The sequence below is a fragment of the Astatotilapia calliptera genome, chromosome 10, assembly GCF_964374335.1.
Source record: "Astatotilapia calliptera chromosome 10, fAstCal68.1, whole genome shotgun sequence".
Taxonomy (NCBI): Eukaryota; Metazoa; Chordata; class Actinopteri; order Cichliformes; family Cichlidae; genus Astatotilapia; species Astatotilapia calliptera.
The window spans coordinates 34,918,767-34,937,115 of record NC_137431.1 but is presented as its reverse complement, the minus strand read 5'-3'; the positions used below and the strand labels follow the sequence as shown (position 1 = coordinate 34,937,115).

General features: G+C 47.2%; 1 protein-coding gene and 1 long non-coding RNA gene across 3 annotated transcripts; one reads left to right on the top strand and one right to left on the bottom strand.

The window, feature by feature from the left end:
* Positions 1 to 81: 81 nt before the first annotated feature.
* Positions 82 to 18,294, bottom strand: LOC145431610 (uncharacterized). Of its 2 annotated transcripts, XM_080307676.1 has the most exons (7): positions 18,168 to 18,294; positions 11,862 to 11,940; positions 9,863 to 10,159; positions 5,216 to 5,344; positions 4,011 to 4,133; positions 3,832 to 3,927; positions 82 to 3,151 (listed from the first exon to the last, which is right to left on the bottom strand). In XM_080307676.1, the coding sequence occupies exons 2-7, from the start codon at positions 11,905 to 11,907 to the stop codon at positions 3,105 to 3,107; spliced, it is 738 nt and encodes a 245-aa protein (XP_080163802.1). In that variant the 5' UTR covers positions 11,908 to 11,940; positions 18,168 to 18,294; the 3' UTR covers positions 82 to 3,104. The 2 variants fall into 2 exon arrangements, with proteins under 2 accessions (XP_080163802.1, XP_080163803.1); XM_080307677.1 differs by lacking the exon at positions 5,216 to 5,344.
* On the top strand, positions 3,146 to 9,786 carry LOC145431611 (uncharacterized). The gene is made up of 2 exons (XR_013911954.1): positions 3,146 to 4,280; positions 8,925 to 9,786. It is a non-coding gene; the product is annotated as an uncharacterized LOC145431611 (long non-coding RNA).
* Positions 18,295 to 18,349: the final 55 nt, after the last annotated feature.

Sequence of the window (18,349 nt, the reverse complement as noted above, 5' to 3'; positions counted from 1 at the left end):
TGAAGATGAAAGAAACTGGACTTGATTACAGCATTAATCTGTTTATCAAATGTTAGATAAGAGTCAAAAATCACTCCTAGGTTCCTCGCAAAGGGTTTTTTATTCATTTCTAAAGGGCCACGGTCGCAGTGGTCACAGGGACCAAACACAATCACCTCTGCTTTCTGTTCCTTTAGGTGAAGGAAGTTTAAAGCCATCCATGGCTTAACATCATCCAAACAATCTAGCAAAGCCTTCAGAGGACTCACAGATTTACGTTTCAGTGGCAGGTAAGTCTGTGAGTCGTCTGCATAACAATGAGATGCCATGTTTTTAAAAATTGAATCCACAGGGAGCATGTAAATAGAAAAGAGAACTGGACCAAGAATGGACCCCTGGGAAACCCCACAGACAGGGAGGCGTTTGAGGATGATGCATCCCCCAATCCAACAGAAGAACTTTGGTTGGACGGGTCAGATTCAAACCACGACACAGCGCTCAAGCCGAGAGATAAGAATCCCATGATGGTATCAAAGGCAGCACGGAGGTCTAACAGTATGACAATGGCAGAATCTCCCAAGTCAGTAAAAGTCAAAAGGTCATTAGAAACTTTTAAAAGTTTTAAAAGTTTTAAAAGTTTTATCTAGAAAGGTCTGGAGCTGAAGAAGGACAACTTTCTCACGAACTTTAGAAAGAAAAGGCAATTTAGAAACTGGTCTGTAGTTGGATTCAACTGCTGGATGCAGGATGCGTAATGTCTGCAGCCTGGGAGCAAATGTTCAGGAGCAGGAAACCAGATATAACCTTCAGGAAACATTGTTTGATGTGAAGACGGTGGAGGAGGATGTGACGTATTCATACAACTTTATTTGTATACAGCTCCACACTGTTGTAGAAGTGTGAGTGAACGAAGGTGTTAGAATAAATATAACCCGTGTGGGCAGGTAGAGAAAGGAAAACTAGAGTCAGGACAACAGAAGGAATAACTGATGATGAGGTGGCTGTACACACTGATCGGGTACACAGAGGGATGGTGTCATATTCAGAGCTAGCAAATATCATAATGATAATAAAAGTAAATCTGAATTACTGTCAGAAACATTTGTACAGAGAACCTTAATAACAAAGAAACAGAGGAAGGGAAACGACTTTACAGAGAAATATCAAAATACTTCAGGATGAAGAAGACACTGAAGAAGATCCAGTGTGAGGAAGGTTTCCAGCAGCTGAATCTGAGCCACAAACAAGAAAAATCCACTCCACTCAGTATTAGCATGGTGTACCTAATAAATCGTCCAGTGAGTGTGAATGTAATTTTTAACAAAACCGTTTGAAAAACAAAAGTTATTTATATTTATGAACATGTTGCTTTCAGAAAAGTCACATTTCATCAAATAACTTGAGATATAGTCCACGTTTCCATGGTAACATCATCAGAGCCGTCCGATGGCCGTCCGACTGCGGTCTGGAGTGTGGGGCCTCCCTGCTGCTGCGGAGTCGGGGCGGTCTGCCTCCCCCGACCGCAGGGAAAAGGGTAACACCACCTGGGTCTGGGTGCAGTTCCCCCCTCCAGGGGCAAGGGTACCTAGACCCGGTTTGTAGAGTACGCTTGGGGAGTGTGATCGTGTGTACAGCGTCTCTTTATGTCTGTCTCCACGTTGGTTGAGTGTGGAGTAAGTGCATATGAGAGCATGAGGGTGGGAATGGATGTTTGTGTCTGTGTGTGCCTGTATGTCTGTGTCTGTATGTCAGGTTGGGTATCAGGCGCCACCTCTCTGGGGACATCTCAGGCCCTCCAAGGTTTGGAGGCCTATCTCCCCCCACCACCACTTCCCCTGCCAGTGGCGGACCCCCTCAGACATCGGTGCGTTGGTGATTCTTTGTGTCCGGGGATGGGCGTCCAGGTACACACCGGCTCACTCCTTGGCGGCCGCTTATCGGGGCCTGGAGCCTGGGGCTCGCTCGGGCCACTTCGGAGGTGGGGTGCCCCCGGCCTCTCGGCCTGGGGCTCGGTCACTCAGGCACGGCTGGCTGCCGGCGGAGCTCACGGGCGCGTCACTGCAACCCCCCCTGGCTTCTGCTCCGCGGCTGCTGAGTGAGCCCTCATCTGGGACTCTCCTCAGCTCTTTCTGGGACAGTGGCGCGGCTGCCCCTCTGTTGGTCTTCCTTGGTCTCTTGTGTTCTGGGGGCCTCTGGATGTCTGGAGTTTTGATCTTCTCCATACCTGCTTCATGCCCTGGAGGACGGGGCTGTGGCCCCCCCACACCCTCTAGCAGATTATTACATGAAGGAACCTTTTAAAAAACAAGCGCGTCCATGCTCACAGGTGAACACACGGGTGATCACACCCACAAACTACACCCTTTTTGGCTCCTACCTCAAAGCACACTGTGTTCTGTTGATCTTATGTGCTGCACAATAATGTTTAACATTTAGTATTTACTGTCATATTCCCATATATCATTGTGATGTTGTTTATTCTATTACTCTTGTTCTCTTCTGCTTGCTTTCTTTTTTCTTTCTCAGCAGGTGATCCAGGTGATTGATATATGCATTTTTTTTCTCTGCCCGTTCTGTTGGTTTTTGTCTTTTGCCCTTCTCCCCCGTCCCTCTTCTCAGCTGTTTCTCTTTCCCTCTTTCTTTCTCCCCTTCTTTCCCCCAGTCAAGTCTGTCCCGTATTCAGCAAGTGAAAATAAAATAAACAATAAAAGGTGAATCAAATGGACCATTATGGCAAGGCTGGGATGGTCAGTTTGGTAAAGTAAATCCGTTGGGCATCTTTCTTTGTCTTTAGACAACAATTCTGATGCAAAAGAGCCAAACGGGACAGGCAAAAAAAAAAACCCATCAGAGCAGCGTAACAACGGGAAAACCACGCCGACGGGTTGTTGGGAAACATGAAGTGAGCTGCAGCTTGGGGGAGGCTCAGAGGGGACTATGTACTAATGGGGGAGGGGGAGGGGGCGTTGTAGAGCTGGGGGGTCAAATATATGTAGGAACAGGAAGAGGTGTGTTTGGAGGCGTGGTCCTGCTCCTGAAATTCAGATAGTTTATCTCCAATTAATAAAGTCCCTCAAAGGCTTCCATACAGAGCAGACACGCTGGGCTCTGATTGGTCCTCACACTTAGACACTGTCTTCATGCTGGGAGGAAGCTGTAGGACTGAAGGGAACTGTGGACAGCAAGAAGATTCATGTTACTAATGGTGATCCCCTCAGAGCAGAGCAGACCTCACACACAACCGTCCTTCATCACTGACGACACAAAAGATTTTTAACCTCAGAGATGATCGATGATAGTTTAGGTTCTAATGAAGCTGTGAATGATGAGAGAGTTAAACACACTGAGCTGATGACGCGAATATTTATTTCAACTCCATCCACCAGCCTGCAGTTCCTCTGGTGTCCAGCAGAGGCAGCAATGAGTCAGTCGTCATAGACTCCCATATTACAATAAACTTGTTCACAGCCTGATACACACAACAGCTGTTTAAATCACGTTTTTGCATTATTGGGGGCGTGGCCTCTGTGACTGACAGGTGGATGGTGACGCAGGTGGCTGTAGCTGCTAGCTTCACCTTTATAATGACATCACAACACCATGGCTCACTGAAATAACAGAGTGCCAGAGGAGGCGGAGCCAGAGTAAAACTGAGCTCCAAATAACTAACAGCATGGAGGTCAAACTCAGAGAGAGCTTCACAGCATTTCTATTGTTTCTATTGTTTCTACTTTGTCTATCTGATCACTTCCTGTTTGTACTGCGCGCTCAGACGAGTTGCTGGTACTGCAGTCTGTACTGTGAACACTGATCACTGAAGTGCTTTTACCATCAGGGTCAGAGTGTGCCTACCATAGAGGGGCTCTTCCTCCGGTTTCTTCTCCTCCTCCTCTTCTTCGTTCCTCCTCATCACCACATAAATGTTCTCCTCCTTCTCCTCCTCCTGACCTGTGAGCAGATTATCACTCAGTCAGGTCTCCTTATCAACGATCTGCTGTGGAGCCAGAGCTGTCTCTGATTGGCTGCCATACCTGTGGTTTTCTTCCTCTGAACCCTCCTCTTCCTCAGGATGAAGACCACGATGAAGAAGAGCAACAGAACCAGCAGGACGACGCAGACGGACACTGAAGACACCACATGGCTGCTGCTGCGGTCTGAGGACACAGAGACACAGCTGATCTTCACATCACAGCTGATGACGTCATGTGGTGGCAGAGGGAGCAGCTGAACATCAGCAGCTCTCCTGGTCTGAGTTTCTTAGGTGCTTACACCGTGGTTGTGAAGCAGCATTAGTTATACAGGTGAGCTAACAGATGGTCACATGACTCGCACAGACTCACAGATCGTTACAATGAAGGCATGTTTGTGAGTGTTTCACAGTGATGTGTGTTATTGTGTAACAGTTGTGATCAGGCATCCACACAATGTCCACCTGCACACAGGTTATCTTCATCATTATCATCATCAAGAAGTGTGTGTGTGTCATTGGTCAGTTCTTTTTGGGCTGTTTCCTGTTTTACTTTGTTTCTCTGGTTTCCTGGTGGACATATACCTGCTGCACTGTATGTGTCGTGGTTCTGGGTCGCTGAGTGTTTTTGGTTTTTGGTGTTATTATTACTGATCTTGGATTCCATCATGTTTTTGGACTACCAGTGTTTTGGTTTCTGTTTTCTACTTTGCTATGCAGTCTGTGCATGCCGTGTTTCCTGTTTTAATTTGAAAGTCTGTGTCTCATGGCACTGTTTCTGGTTTTGCTTCCCCTGGTCTCATGTGTGATTACTCCCAGCTGTGCTCTCCTCCTGTGCCCTCGTTATCCCTCAGTGTATTTTAGCTCAGTGTTGCGTCGTACCCTCGTTTTTCTGCGCGCACTCTCGTCGAGTCTCTTAGTTTCTAGGTTCCTGTTTGAAGTCTAGTTTCTAGTTCTGCATTTGAGGTTTTGGTTTGTTTTTCTCATTTTTATTGTTTTAAGAGTTGTTCAGCAACAAAACTGTGCCCTAAGTCCCCCCCACCCCCCTGTTTCTGAGTCCTGCGTTTTGGGTCCTTCATCTTACCTGCAACACAGCACTGAACTATGCGACCACGCAGCGGACGCAGCGGCATTCGCTCCATCAGAGGAGCTCCGGGAGGACATTATTTACACTGTGAATAAGCTATGCAACCAATGGCTGAATCATCCTCATACAGTACTTTTTGGCTCCACACCCTCCACCTTCACCCTCCAGCTACGGCTGCTCACCTGCTCCAACTGCTGGAGGATTTCTTGCCCGGCCCGCCGGATGTAACGCTACCCCGTCTGTCGGTTCCTCCATCTTCCCAGAGAAAGCGGTGTTCACGCCGCCACTACTCGTCGCTCGCTGAGCAAACCCTGGTGGTGAGTGAAAGTTTTTGGCACACTCAGCCTGGATTAATTTCTACAGTCAGTCTACGCTGAGCCTGTTAATTCTGTATCAGTCACTCCAGAGTCTGTGAACTCCCGATGTGAGGATTTCACTCTTAATTATCATTGTACGGTTCCCCGCACCTCGAAATTAGATAGCAAGACCACAAAGGTGCAAAAATAAAAAACAATATACATAAAGAAAATAAACAATATAAAAACACTATATACACAATGTATAAGCTAAAGGGAACATTGTGTATACAAGGGGGTGTATACACAATCATATAATATGATAAATAGGGTGGGCCGTGGTCATTAAGGATAGGGATGGTAAGATATTGCACAGGAGCAATAGCAGCGACAGAGTGCATGTATTGGAGAAGTCTGTTCTGACAGCCCACGGGAAGAAGCTGTTGGTTTTGCACCTGATGGATCTGAACCTTTTTCCAGAGGGCAGGATGTTGAAGAGGTGGTGGTTAAGATGGAGGCGGTCCTTTATAATCGCCCTGGCTCTGGAGACATCTTGAGCTGGCAATTAAGTCCAGGGAGGAGAGTGGACAGCCGATCACCTTCTCTGCAGTTCTGATGACCCTCTGGAGTCTCTTCTTGTCAGCTGTTGTGCAACCAGCGTACCACACTGTAATGGCGTGCACCAGCACGCTCTCGATAGTGGCTCAGTAGAAGGACACCAGGAGATCAGTCTGCAGCCTGTTCCATCTCAGAACCCTCAAGACGTGGAGGCGCTGCTGGGCTTTGTTCACCAGGGCTGATGTGTTTGTGGACCAAGATAGGTCCTTAGATATGTGGGTGCCGAGGAACTTAAAGGAGGGCACCCTCTCCACATAGTCACCTTTTATGGAGAGAGGAGGGGATCAGTTCTTGTTCTACAGAAGTCCATGACCACTTCCTTTGTTTTCTTGGTGTTTAGGGTGAAGTTATTGTAGCTACACCATTCGGTCAGTCGCTGGACCTCATCTCTGTAGGCGGTGTCATCATCGTTGGTGATGGGGCGCATGGTAGTGATGTGTCCTGTGTGTCGAAGCTTCGAAGCGTGTGTCGGGTAATCTCAGGGGAGTTTTCGTGAAGCGCGTATCGAGGCTTGCTTTGATTACGTGTGCAGTGACGTTCGAGCCCTCGCGGGCATCCGTACCATGTGACTGATTCAAGAACTGGCTCGCCAGAGCTTGGGCGAGTCAACCCAGCTACCTCTATCTTCAGCTGGAAGCTCTGGTGAGCTCATTCAGACAGCTGAGGACTGCATCTGGCTGGCACTGCCCGGACAGACTGCCTGCATTGGACAGCCCCAGCCGCTGCTGTCAAGTGAGGCTGTGTGCAGGCAGGAGTGGTGGTGCGGGTACCCAAAGTGCAGACACTCGGAGGCAAAATGTGAACTCAAAACCAGCTTTAATGCTGATCTCAAACGTAACACAACTAAAAACCACAAAATAAACTCACGCAGGCAGCCAGACCACAGTATAGATAAGGGTAGAGAGATGAGATAAGGGTAGAGAGATGAGATAAGGGTAGAGAGATGAGATAAGGGTAGAGAGATGAGATAAGGGTAGAGAGATGAGATAAGGGTTGCTCACGACACGGACAAAGGAAAACACAGGGCTTAAATACACAGAGGGAGCAATCAGTGAATGGGAGACACAGCAGGGACGAATAAGTGCTAACGAGACAGGGAAGCAAAACCTGATACAATAACGTGAGACACGGACTTCAAAGTAAAACAGGAAACATAACACAGAGACGCAGACTTGACAAGGGGAGACAGCAACTAAGGAACACAGACGGAAAACAGAAAGCAGGACTCTAAAGAAGAAACTAAAAGACTAGAAAAGATAAATAATATCAAAAGCAAAAATCAATAATTATGAAAACTCAAAATTCTGGTTTGAAGACCCAGGTCTCCTGACAGCTGCGTCTCAAGCCAAAGGTGTGCGCTGTGCAGCAGCAGTTAGCGTAGCCTCAGCCAGAGGTCTCCACACCTCCTGGCCCTGCGTCTGTCTCCGCTGGGCACTCTGAGGGTCCAAGGGGCCCGTCCAGCTGTCGGAGGCTCAGGAGAGTCCATCAAGCCATCAGCGCAACCACATCCATCGCCTGCAGCAGCCATGTCGCCGGATGTTCATCTGCCAGGGGCTGCTCCACCTCTTCTCTGCCAGAGGTCCCCACACCTGCTGGCCCTAATACGCTGTCACCTTCTGGACCGTTTTCATGTCACCACTGCTTTCTGCAAGGTTGGCATCTGGACTTGCTTTGCCTAAGCCGCCGCTTTCCTCCCGGCCAGCCCCCTGAACTGTTTTGTCTCTGTCGTTGGCCTCTGGGTCGACGTCCTGAAGTGTTCTGTGCTTTGAGGGTCTCGAAAAGCGCTATATAAATGCAATCCATTATCCATTCATCCATCCATCCATTCGCTTCCGCTTATCCTTTTCAGGGTCGCGGGGGCGCTGGAGCCTATCCCAGCTGTCATAGGGCCAACACACAGGGACAGACAACCATTTGCACTCACATTCATTCGTACATTCGCACCTAGTAATTAACCTATCCCCACAAGCTGCACGGTGGTTAGCACTGTTGCCATTTGACCGCAGAACTGAAGAAGCTTCTCGGATGAAACGTCTTCTTAAAGAAGTCCAGACGCTTTTCTTTCCAAGCTCCTTAGACTACGATCACCTGGGTGATTGAGAACCTTCACAGACATGTCCTTCAACGCACATATTAAACAAATATGTAAGACTGCGTTCTTCCACTTGTGCAACATCTCTGAAGTTAGAAATATCCTGTCTCAGAGTGACGCTGAAAAACTAGTTCATGCATTTATTACTTCCAGGCTGGACGACTGTAATTCATTATTATCAGGAAGTCCTAAAAACTCCCTGAAAAGCCTTCAGCTGATCCAAAATGCTGCAGCAAGAGTCCTGACAGGGATTAGAAAGAGAGAGCAGATTTCTCCTGTTTTGGCTTCCTGTTAAATCCAGAATTCAAAATCCTGCTCCTCACATACAAGGTCTTAAATAATCAGGCCCCATCTTATCTTAATGACCTTGTAGTACCATATCACCCTATTAGAGCACTTGGCTCTCGCTCTGCAGGCCTACTTGTTGTTCCTAGAGTATTTAAAAGTAGAATGGGAGGCAGAGCCTTCAGTTTTCAGGCCCCTCTTCTGTGGAACCAGCTTCCAGTTTGGATTCAGGAGACAGACACTATCTCTACTTTCAAGATTAGGCTTCAAACTTTCCTTTTTGCTAAAGCATATAGTTAGGGCTGGACCAGGTGACCCTGAATCCTCCCTTAGTTATGCTGCAATATTCTTTTTTTTTTTACATGCTCAATGTATCATGTTTGGCATGTCAAGTGTACAGCACTTTGTGTTCAGCTGGTGGCTGATCTGAAAGCGCTATATAAATAAATTGCTTGCTTGCTTGCAATAGACGTAGGCTGCCGGGGATTCCCATGATGCATTGAGTTTTTCCTTTCCAGTCACCTTTCTCACTCACTATGTGTTAACAGACCTCTCTGCATTGAATCATATCTGTTATTAATCTCTGTCTCTCTTCCACAGCATGTCTTTATCCTGTCTTCCTTCCCTCACCCCAACCAATCACAGCAGATGGCCCCGCCCCTCCCTGAGCCTGGTTCTGCCGGAGGTTTCTTCCTGTTAAAATCATGCAAATGGTCCAGAATGCTGCTGCTCGCCTGCTGACAGAGACAAACGTGACCACATTACCCCTGTTCTTGCCTCTTTAAATGATTTAAATGGCCTGGCTCCTTCTTACCTGTCAGACCTTCTACACCTGTCTCTCAGATTCAGCTGACCAGTCGCTCATCACTGTCCCCATGACTAGATTGAAACACCGGGGCACTGAGCTTTCACTGTTGTGGCCCCCAGATCATGGAATAAGCCCCCTCCATATTAGGTTGGCCCCAACACTTGAAATCTTCAAATCACTTTTCAAAAACAACTTTTTTCTGAGGCTTTTTAGGAGTCATAGTCAGCTTGTAGTCAGTCTTAGTCAGATTTTGGTTTCTTTTAATCTTCTTTACTTAGTTAATTCTATTTATTGTATATTTTATTCATGAATTAATATTTAATGATTCATTTTTATTTTTTTCATGTATTTATTTATTTTGTTATTTAATTTTATTTGTCTGTCTAATGTATGGTTTTAAAATCTGACTGTTTTTACTGGAAACCACTTTGGTCAACCGTGCTGTTTTTACAGTTTTCCCCCTTTATCTCTTTTATTGAGACAGCCATGCTGTTTTTAATCTGCTCTATAAATAAAGTTGGATTGGAAGTACTGCATGGTAGAAATATACCTGACTCTAATAATATGTACTGCTTGGTGAAGTGACATGTACATATGTACGTATTTGTACACGTATGACAGTAAAAGTGTGGTACTTTGTGTACCACCCTCCTGTGTCTTCAGTCACTGCAGTGTGTTCCTCTCAGCAGGATGTGATGCAATAACAAAGACAGGAAGTCTAATGGCTCACCTGTCACCTGCAGCAGGAAGTCTTTGGTCTGCAGTCTCGACCCAGTCTTGTCAAACACCTCCAGCGTGTAGTTTCCGGAGTCTTGGGTCTGAAGTCGGCTGAACTCGAGCGAGCCGTCAGGGAGCATCGAGCAGCGTCCGTGGGAGCACGTGCTCCGGTTCCAGTTCAGCAGCAGGTGAGGGATCTGAGTCCACCTGACGTCGTACCCGCGTGCCCTCGGGTCCCCCTGCAGGCCTGAGGCCAGCATGACTCTCGTGCTGCTGTTGGCAGACACTCTGATGATGTCTGCAGCGCCAGCTGGGGTCAAAGGTCACAAACATTTCATTTTCAGTCTCGTTATAACCATTTATGCAAACACTACATTACCCATGAACCCCTGCTGCTGCGCTTATAAATCAGACAAGCATCTGATTGGTTAGATTTTTAGGGTATTTTTGTAGTTTTCTGTTCTGCAGACACAGAGCTCTGTGATTGGCTGTCATCAGAGAAGTGCATCTTGGGAGTTGTAGTTGTAGTAACCTGTTCTTTCATGTTTTGCTGAAATTTAATGATCCCAGTTCATCGACTCATTTTCCCCTCACCCCCAGGGTGGGGGTACCTGAGGAGTCTTCCTGTTAAAATGGAGTTTTTCCTTTCCACTGTTGCCAAGTGCTCGCTCATAGGGGGTCGTCTGATTGTTGTGGTTTTCTCTTTATCATTGTAGTGTCTTTACCTTAAAATGTAAAGCGCTTTGAGAAAAAACTAGAAACTGAGAACTAGAAAAACTTGGAAGCTACCAGAGAAACATGAAAAGACACAGCAGGAGAGAACACAACCAAGAACAAGGCAAGACTGACAATAAATAGAGATCGAAAATGTGACGTCATTCAGGGGTAAAACCGCAAAGGATTCTGGGAACTCGTGCCAAGAGGTACTAGCGCACGCAGGCTTTCACATGAAAACAGTCACACAGCGATAAAAAGAAACACAAAAATGGCAAGAAGCTGTTGTATTATTAACTGCAGTAGCCGGTCGCATGACAGCCACGGGAAGCCGACGGTAAAGAGATCGTTGTTATCGGATTACGTCGTTGAAGAGAAATTGTTCGAGCCATGTTTCCGAAGTAACAAAGAGGCGACGAAGGACACACCCCACCCATCCTTCAAATTCGGGGAAAAGGAGGACGCATTTGTTGGCTGCATTTGGTGGAGTCTACAAATTTGGACAGCCTTCGTCGTGTTGCTGTGACGTAATCGGACTACAAATGCGGCCTCAGGAGGATGCAGCCCATGAATTTGGGCACGACCACAGACGCGAGAGCAGGAACAGGAAACAAGCTACCAGAGAAAAACTGAACCACACTGAGCTTCGAGCCATCGTAAAATGCAGCAGTCACACTGAACTGAACATGCTGGGTGACCGTGACAGGAAGCTTTATTATGATTCTCTGTATGTAGCACAGTCCTACTTTTACCTGGGACGAGTGACCGTGAACGTATTAGCTGCACGTTTAGCTTCCTGTCAGCTTTAGGATCGAAGGTTTTAGCTCCATTGGTCTGATGGTGATCCTGTCAGAGCTCTGAGGTCTGCTGCTCATGTTTCATATCAGAACTGTGTGGCGGAGGAGTGGTGCAGTGAGCTCAACGGGGCGGTGCTGGAGAGGCAGGTGGGAACACAGCTGATGGAGTTTGGGGCTGATGACGTCTTTGCTTCCCCTTTTTAGTGAGACGGGAGAGGAGCGGAGGGGAGGCTGGGATCAGCTGAGACGGGAGCTGTCCAGACGGTGGACTGTCAAAACTAATAACCAAAAACCTTCTGCAGTAACGTGCTGTGTGTGTGCGTGTGTAAAGTGCATCCCACAAACTGTTTCAGGTGTTTGCTGAACACTCGTTTCTGCCTTTAACCTCGACGGCCTGTCACGATTGGCTCTGTGAGCTGTTTGATCATTGGCTGCGTCTGTGATCAGGGTCATTAATAATCTGAACCTTTGTGTTTGTTCAAAGAAGCCGAGGTCACTGACCGTCACTCTTCATCATCATCATCAGTAACCACACCACCACCAACATGGCTGCAGGCTCCGCCCCCTCAGCTGTCAGTCACTGTGAAGAGGAAACAGACACTTTAAGTGGTCAGAGAGTGTGTTTTTATAAATACAGCTGCAGTGTCTGTGGCTCTTCCTGGTCATGTGACCTAAACCACAGCTCTCATAGGTCACTGCTCACATCTGCTTTCTGCTCTGAGCCTGTGGTCAGTCTGTGTTATATTCAGAGCTGCTTCTCCTCAGATGACCCTTTGAGTGTTTGGTAAATGGACTGGTTCTTATACAGCTCTATCTGAGCACTCAAAGTGGTGTACACAACTCGTTCACTCACCCAATCACACCAGCACTTCTCTAAGTTTGTAGTGCTGTCTAACTAACATTAATACACACACGAATTCTTGGCCAAGGATATTTGGCATGCAGGCTGAAGCAGACTGGGATCGACCCACCAACCTTCCAGTTAGTAGCTGCTCTACCACCTGAGCTACAGCCACCCCTGTAGCTTGTGTCCTTAAAGATCACTCAAGGTAACCTCAGCCTGTACGTGACATCACCCGCATCACCTGGTCTAATGGTGACACCCTGCTACCATCCATCCATCCTTCATCCATCCTTCCATCCATCCATCCTTCATCCATCCATCCATCCTTCTTCCATCCATCCATCCATCCATCCTTCTTCCATCCATCATCCATCCTTCCATCCATCCATCCTTCATCCATCCATCCATCCATCCATCTTTCATCCATCCATCCATCCATCCAACCTTCATCCATCCGTCCATCCATCCATCCATCCATCCAACCTTCATCCATCCGTCCATCCTTCATCCATCCATCCATCCATCCATCCATCCATCATCCATCCTTCATCCATCCATCCATCCTTCATCCATCCATCCATCCATCCTTCATCCATCCATCCATCCTTCATCTATCCTTCATCCATCCATCCATCCATCCTTCATCCATCCATCCATCCATCCATCCTTCATCTATCCTTCATCCATCCATCCATCATCCATCCATCCATCCATCCTCCATCCATCCATCCATCCATCCATCCTTCATCCATCCATCCATCCTTCATCAATCCATCCATCATCCATCCATCCATCCATCCATCATCCATCCATCCATCCATCAGCCATTCCTTCATCCATCCATCCTTCATCCATCCATCCTTCATCCATCCATCCATCCTTCATCAATCCATCCATCATCCATCCATCATCCAACCTTCATCCATGCATCCATCCTTCCATCCATCCTTCTTCCATCCATCCATCCATCCATCCTTCTTCCATCCATCCATCCTTCATCCATCCATCCATCCATCCATCCTTCTTCCATCCATCCTTCCATCCATCCATCCTTCCATCCATCCATCCTTCATCCATCCATCCATCCATCCTTCTTCCATCCATCCATCCATCCAACCTTCATCCATCTGTCCATCCTTCATCCATCCATCAATCCTTCTTCCATCCATCCATCCATCCATCCATCCTTCATCCATCCATCCTTCATCCATCCATAATCCATCCATCCTTCTTCCATCCATCCATCCATCCATCCATCCATCCATCCTTCTTCCATCCATCCATCCATAATCCATCCTTCTTCCATCCATCCATCCATCCATCCATCCATCCTTCTTCCATCCATCCATCCATCCATAATCCATCCTTCTTCCATCCATCCATCCATCCTTCATCCATCCATCCATCCTTCTTCCATCATCCATCTTTCTTCCATCCATCCATCCATCCATCCTTCTTCCATCCATCCATCCATCCATCCATCCATCCATCCATCCATCCTTCTTCCATCCATCCATCCATCCATCCATCCTTCTTCCATCCATCCATCCTTCATCCATCCATCCATCCATCCATCATCCAACCTTCATCCATGCATCCATCCTTCCATCCATCCTTCTTCCATCCATCCATCCTTCTTCCATCCATCCATCCATCCATCCTTCATCCATCCATCCATCCATCCATCCATCCTTCTTCCATCCATCCATCCATCCATCCATCCTTCTTCCATCCATCCATCCATCCATAATCCATCCTTCTTCCATCCATCCATCCATCCATCCATCCTTCATCCATCCATCCATCCTTCTTCCATCATCCATCCTTCTTCCATCCATCCATCCTTCATCCATCCATCCATCCTTCTTCCATCATCCATCCTTCTTCCATCCATCCATCCATCCATCCATCCATCCTTCTTCCATCCATCCATCCATCCATCCTTCTTCCATCCATCCATCCATCCATCCATCCATCCATCCTTCTTCCATCCATCCATCCTTCTTCCATCCATCCATCCTTCCTTCATCCTTCTTCCATCCATCCATCCATCCTTCTTCCATCCATCCTTCATCCATCTATCCATCAATCCATCCATCCTTCATCCATCCATCCATCCATCCATCCTTCATCCATCCATCCATCCATCATCCATCCTTCATCCATCCATCCATCCATCATCCATCCTTCATCCATCCATCCATCCTTCATCCATCCATCCATCCTTCATCCATCCATCCATCCATCCTTCATCCATCCATCCATCCATCCATCCTTCCATCCTTCATCCATCCATCCATCCATCCTTCCATCCATCCATCCTTCCATCCATCCATCCATCCATCCATCCTTCATCCATCCATCCATAATCCATCCTTCTTCCATCCATCCATCCATCCTTCTTCCATCCATCCATCCATCCATCCATCCATCCATCCTTCCATCCATCCATCCTTCATCCATCCAGCCATCCTTCTTCCATCCATCCATCCATCCTTCATCCATCCATCCTTCATCCATCCTTCTTCCATCCATCCATCCATCCATCCTTCATCCATCCATCCATCCATCCTTCTTCCATCCATCCATCCATCCATCCATCCATTCATCCATCTTTCTTCCATCCATCCATCCTTCTTCCATCCATCCATCCATCCATCCTTCTTCCATCCATCATCCATCCATCCATCCATCCATCCTTCATCCATCCATCCATCCATCCATCATCCATCCATCCATCCATCCTTCCTTCCCTCTGTTCGTCTATCCTCTGGACACTCTCAGGTAAGATTAATAATCTCTCCTCATAGGAGGGTGAACCCGGGTCGGGTCCTGGTGCCAGTCCTGAGAGGGGGTCTCAGCAGTGAGCTGTGGTGGCTCGGAGATCATACATGGGGATAAAACCAGTATGAAAGCTGAGTCTGGGTGCCATGGCAACAGCACCTCAGAGTGACAAAAAGCCAGCAGTGACAAACATAATCATAATATAAATATAGCCATGATGTAAATGTAATATAATGTAACATAGAAGTTGAAGTTGTGCACAGTGTGGGCTGCTTGTGTGTGGAGGGTCCGCCCTGCAGTCGGTGAGAGGCATAAGATGAAGCTCGCTGCGGTCAGAGGGGAAGTAAACTCACGCTGAGACTGAAATGGGGCCTGTGGGCCTGCGGTGTCACTCTGACACATGAACAGGAAGTGAGCTCTGCAGCATGCACGGAGCATGCTCCGTGATGCTGCTGCTGAGCCCTCGCTGGCTTCAGTCTATTCAGGTGAAGGTGTAGAGACTGCGCCCCCCCACCCCCACCCCACCGTGCTGTGAGACTGCAGAGGGGTCTCAATGCCCCTGTTCGATGACTGCCCCCACACCTCAGTGTGTATTAATAAACCACAGCCTCTCTCTCAGACATGAGGGGAAGTGAGAGTGGAGCGTGTGGTCAGCGCTGCTCGGCAGCATCAGCCCTGTGACAGGAACGTCTCCACACTGCGTCCGTGTCTCACAGTCACAAACAGCTGTGCACAGCTGTGCTCTGTCTTCAGGGTCGGAGGTCAGAGTTAGCATCATGCTATCAGCTCTGTGGATTTATGGGAATCAGCTGATCGAGACTGAGGTTTGAACACAGCTGGATCTGTGTGTGTTTGAAATGTGTTGATAGTAAAAGCACTGCAGTGATGATGGGACGACCTTCTCCGGATCCCTCAAAGCTCAGCCCAACATCTAGAACATCTGGGCTCTGCTGTTCGATCAGGTCCAGCTGCAGAGCTGCTGATGACGACTGTCTCTGAGACACGTCTCCTTCATCCCTGTAACCGTGGAAACCTGAACTCATGTCAAACTGAGAGCAGAGAGTCGGCCACACTGATGTTACCGACGCGTTCTAAAGGTTCTTTAAAGAACGCAGAACAAATGAGACATCGTGTCATCACAGCATCAGTGATCCCTGCAGGAAACCAGCACAGAGGCGGATCCAGACAGGAAGCAGTTAAAGACACCCTGAAGGACTTCGGCAAAGGGTTAATGTTCAGGAAGAGAAGAAGAAGAAGCTCCCTGACGTCGTGTTCACGTTTCATCTACGTTACTTTCTTTCTTTAGTTTCTAGCTCTGTAGTCTCTTTCTCCTCAGTGACCACAGCACTTCCAGCCTTGTTCATTATATTTTATCATGGTGCCCTTGTACACAGCCCCACAGTGTTTCCTGTAACTCAAACTTCTTATATTGGTTTCTACACTTTTGCATCTTTGTTGTTTTGCTACCTAATTTTGCCGTGAAAGCAACTGCACAATGACAATACTTAAGTTTATACTTTTATTGATTCACAGTTTGTCAGTCCAGTTTCTAGTTGACTGTTTCAGTTGAAATGTTTGCATTTAATTATTTATTAGTTGACATAATAAAGTCTGACTCTTCTTTATAACCATGTACAGGGTGTTTAGTCCAAAGCAGAATTAATAAACGCTGTCGGTCATGTGGACGTCCGTTTGTCAGACAGATGAAGTTGAACCTGCTCAGACTCACAGTGCTGTCACACTTCATCACAGGCTCCTGCTATCCGGTTGGTCAGTGATGACGCGACGAATCCTACTTCCGGGTCTAAAGTAGTCTGCGTTTAATATGGCTTTTGTGTTGTTAACATGTTTAATGTTATGTATTTTCTTCTATTTGATCTCAAAAAGCTCCTAAAACAGTCAGTGATCACTGTTGACCTCCCTCGGCTTTTATTACCGCTAATCATTTATTTAAGCTCAGTTTTTAAATGGTAAATGGCCTGTATTTATATAGCGCTTTACTAGTCCCTAAGGACCCCAAAGCGCTTTACATATCCAGTCACCCACCCATTCACACACACATTCACACACTGGTGATGTCAGCTACATTGTAGCCACAGCCACCCTGGGGCGCACTGACAGAGGCGAGGCTGCCGGACACTGGCGCCACCGGGCCTTCTGACCACCACCAGTAGGCAACGGGTGAAGTGTCTTGCCCAAGGACACAACGACCGAGACTGTCCAAGCCGGGGCTCGAACCGGCAACCTTCCGATTACAAGGCGAACTCCCAACTCTTGAGCCACGATCGCCCGTTTAAAACCTTAGGATGTAACTACAGCCCAGCCCATGCAGCAGTATATGAATGACTAACCTCGTATTGTGGATGGATTATCTCAGTTGTTCTCCTGGCTGAAGTTTGGTCCTTTTACAGCATCCTGCCATGCGATTACATTTGTTCCTGACCACCGAGAACACTCACGTTAACTTTTATCGAGTGGAAAAAAAGTTAGCTTGTTTATATTATGCTAACATAGCTGTGTCGCTAGCGGTCACGTAGCACATCATTATATACCAGCTAGCCCAACTTCAGTAACCCTACAAACGTCACTGCTGTTTAGTTTTCTGTCTTCATTTATGCTGGAAGTGATAACAGAGCTGTACGTTTTAATTTGTTTCCAAAACCCCGCAGTCAGGACATGCTATATTGTATTTAGATAGAAGCTAGCGAGCTAACTCCCTGCTAACTTCTAACTCCGTTAAATGTCATAAATTCCGTTTTCATGGATGCCTGGATGCTAAACTCAATTGTTACACCTGGTAGAGCAGAACGCTGATCATTTTATTAAAGATGAAAGACTTTAGACAGTTTTTCAACTCTCAGTAATGCCACAGTGATCGTTTGATATATGGACCTGCAGCGGAGTTTAGACCCAGACACGGCCAGTGACGTCAGACTGAACAACCGGATTAGATCTTATTAGATTGTAGTTCCTTCTGTAAAAACTCCAAATGATTCCAGTTTCCTAAACTCTGGTTTCTGTCTGAAGTGTCTGAGTGTGCTGACGGTGGCGTGAAGGCTGGTGTTAGTCGTGAGGATCGTTTCCTCACACAGACTCTGAGCCTCTCTGAGAACATGCCCAACTCCTCCAAACAGCCACAGGAGTACATGAAGAAGAAGAAGAGATGATGGAGGTCCTACCTGTGAGAGTCAGAGGGTGTCAAAGAGCAGGTGAGCTGCAGAGGATCAGTGTGAAGGTCAGACAGCAGCGCAGTGACAGAGTGAGGAAGAAAGCGCCCACAGTTTCACGTCTGCACATCAAAGTCAGTGCCGGGCTCTTATTGTGGCGGGGTGAGTGCTGCTTTTATTGCAGTGGTCTGAGT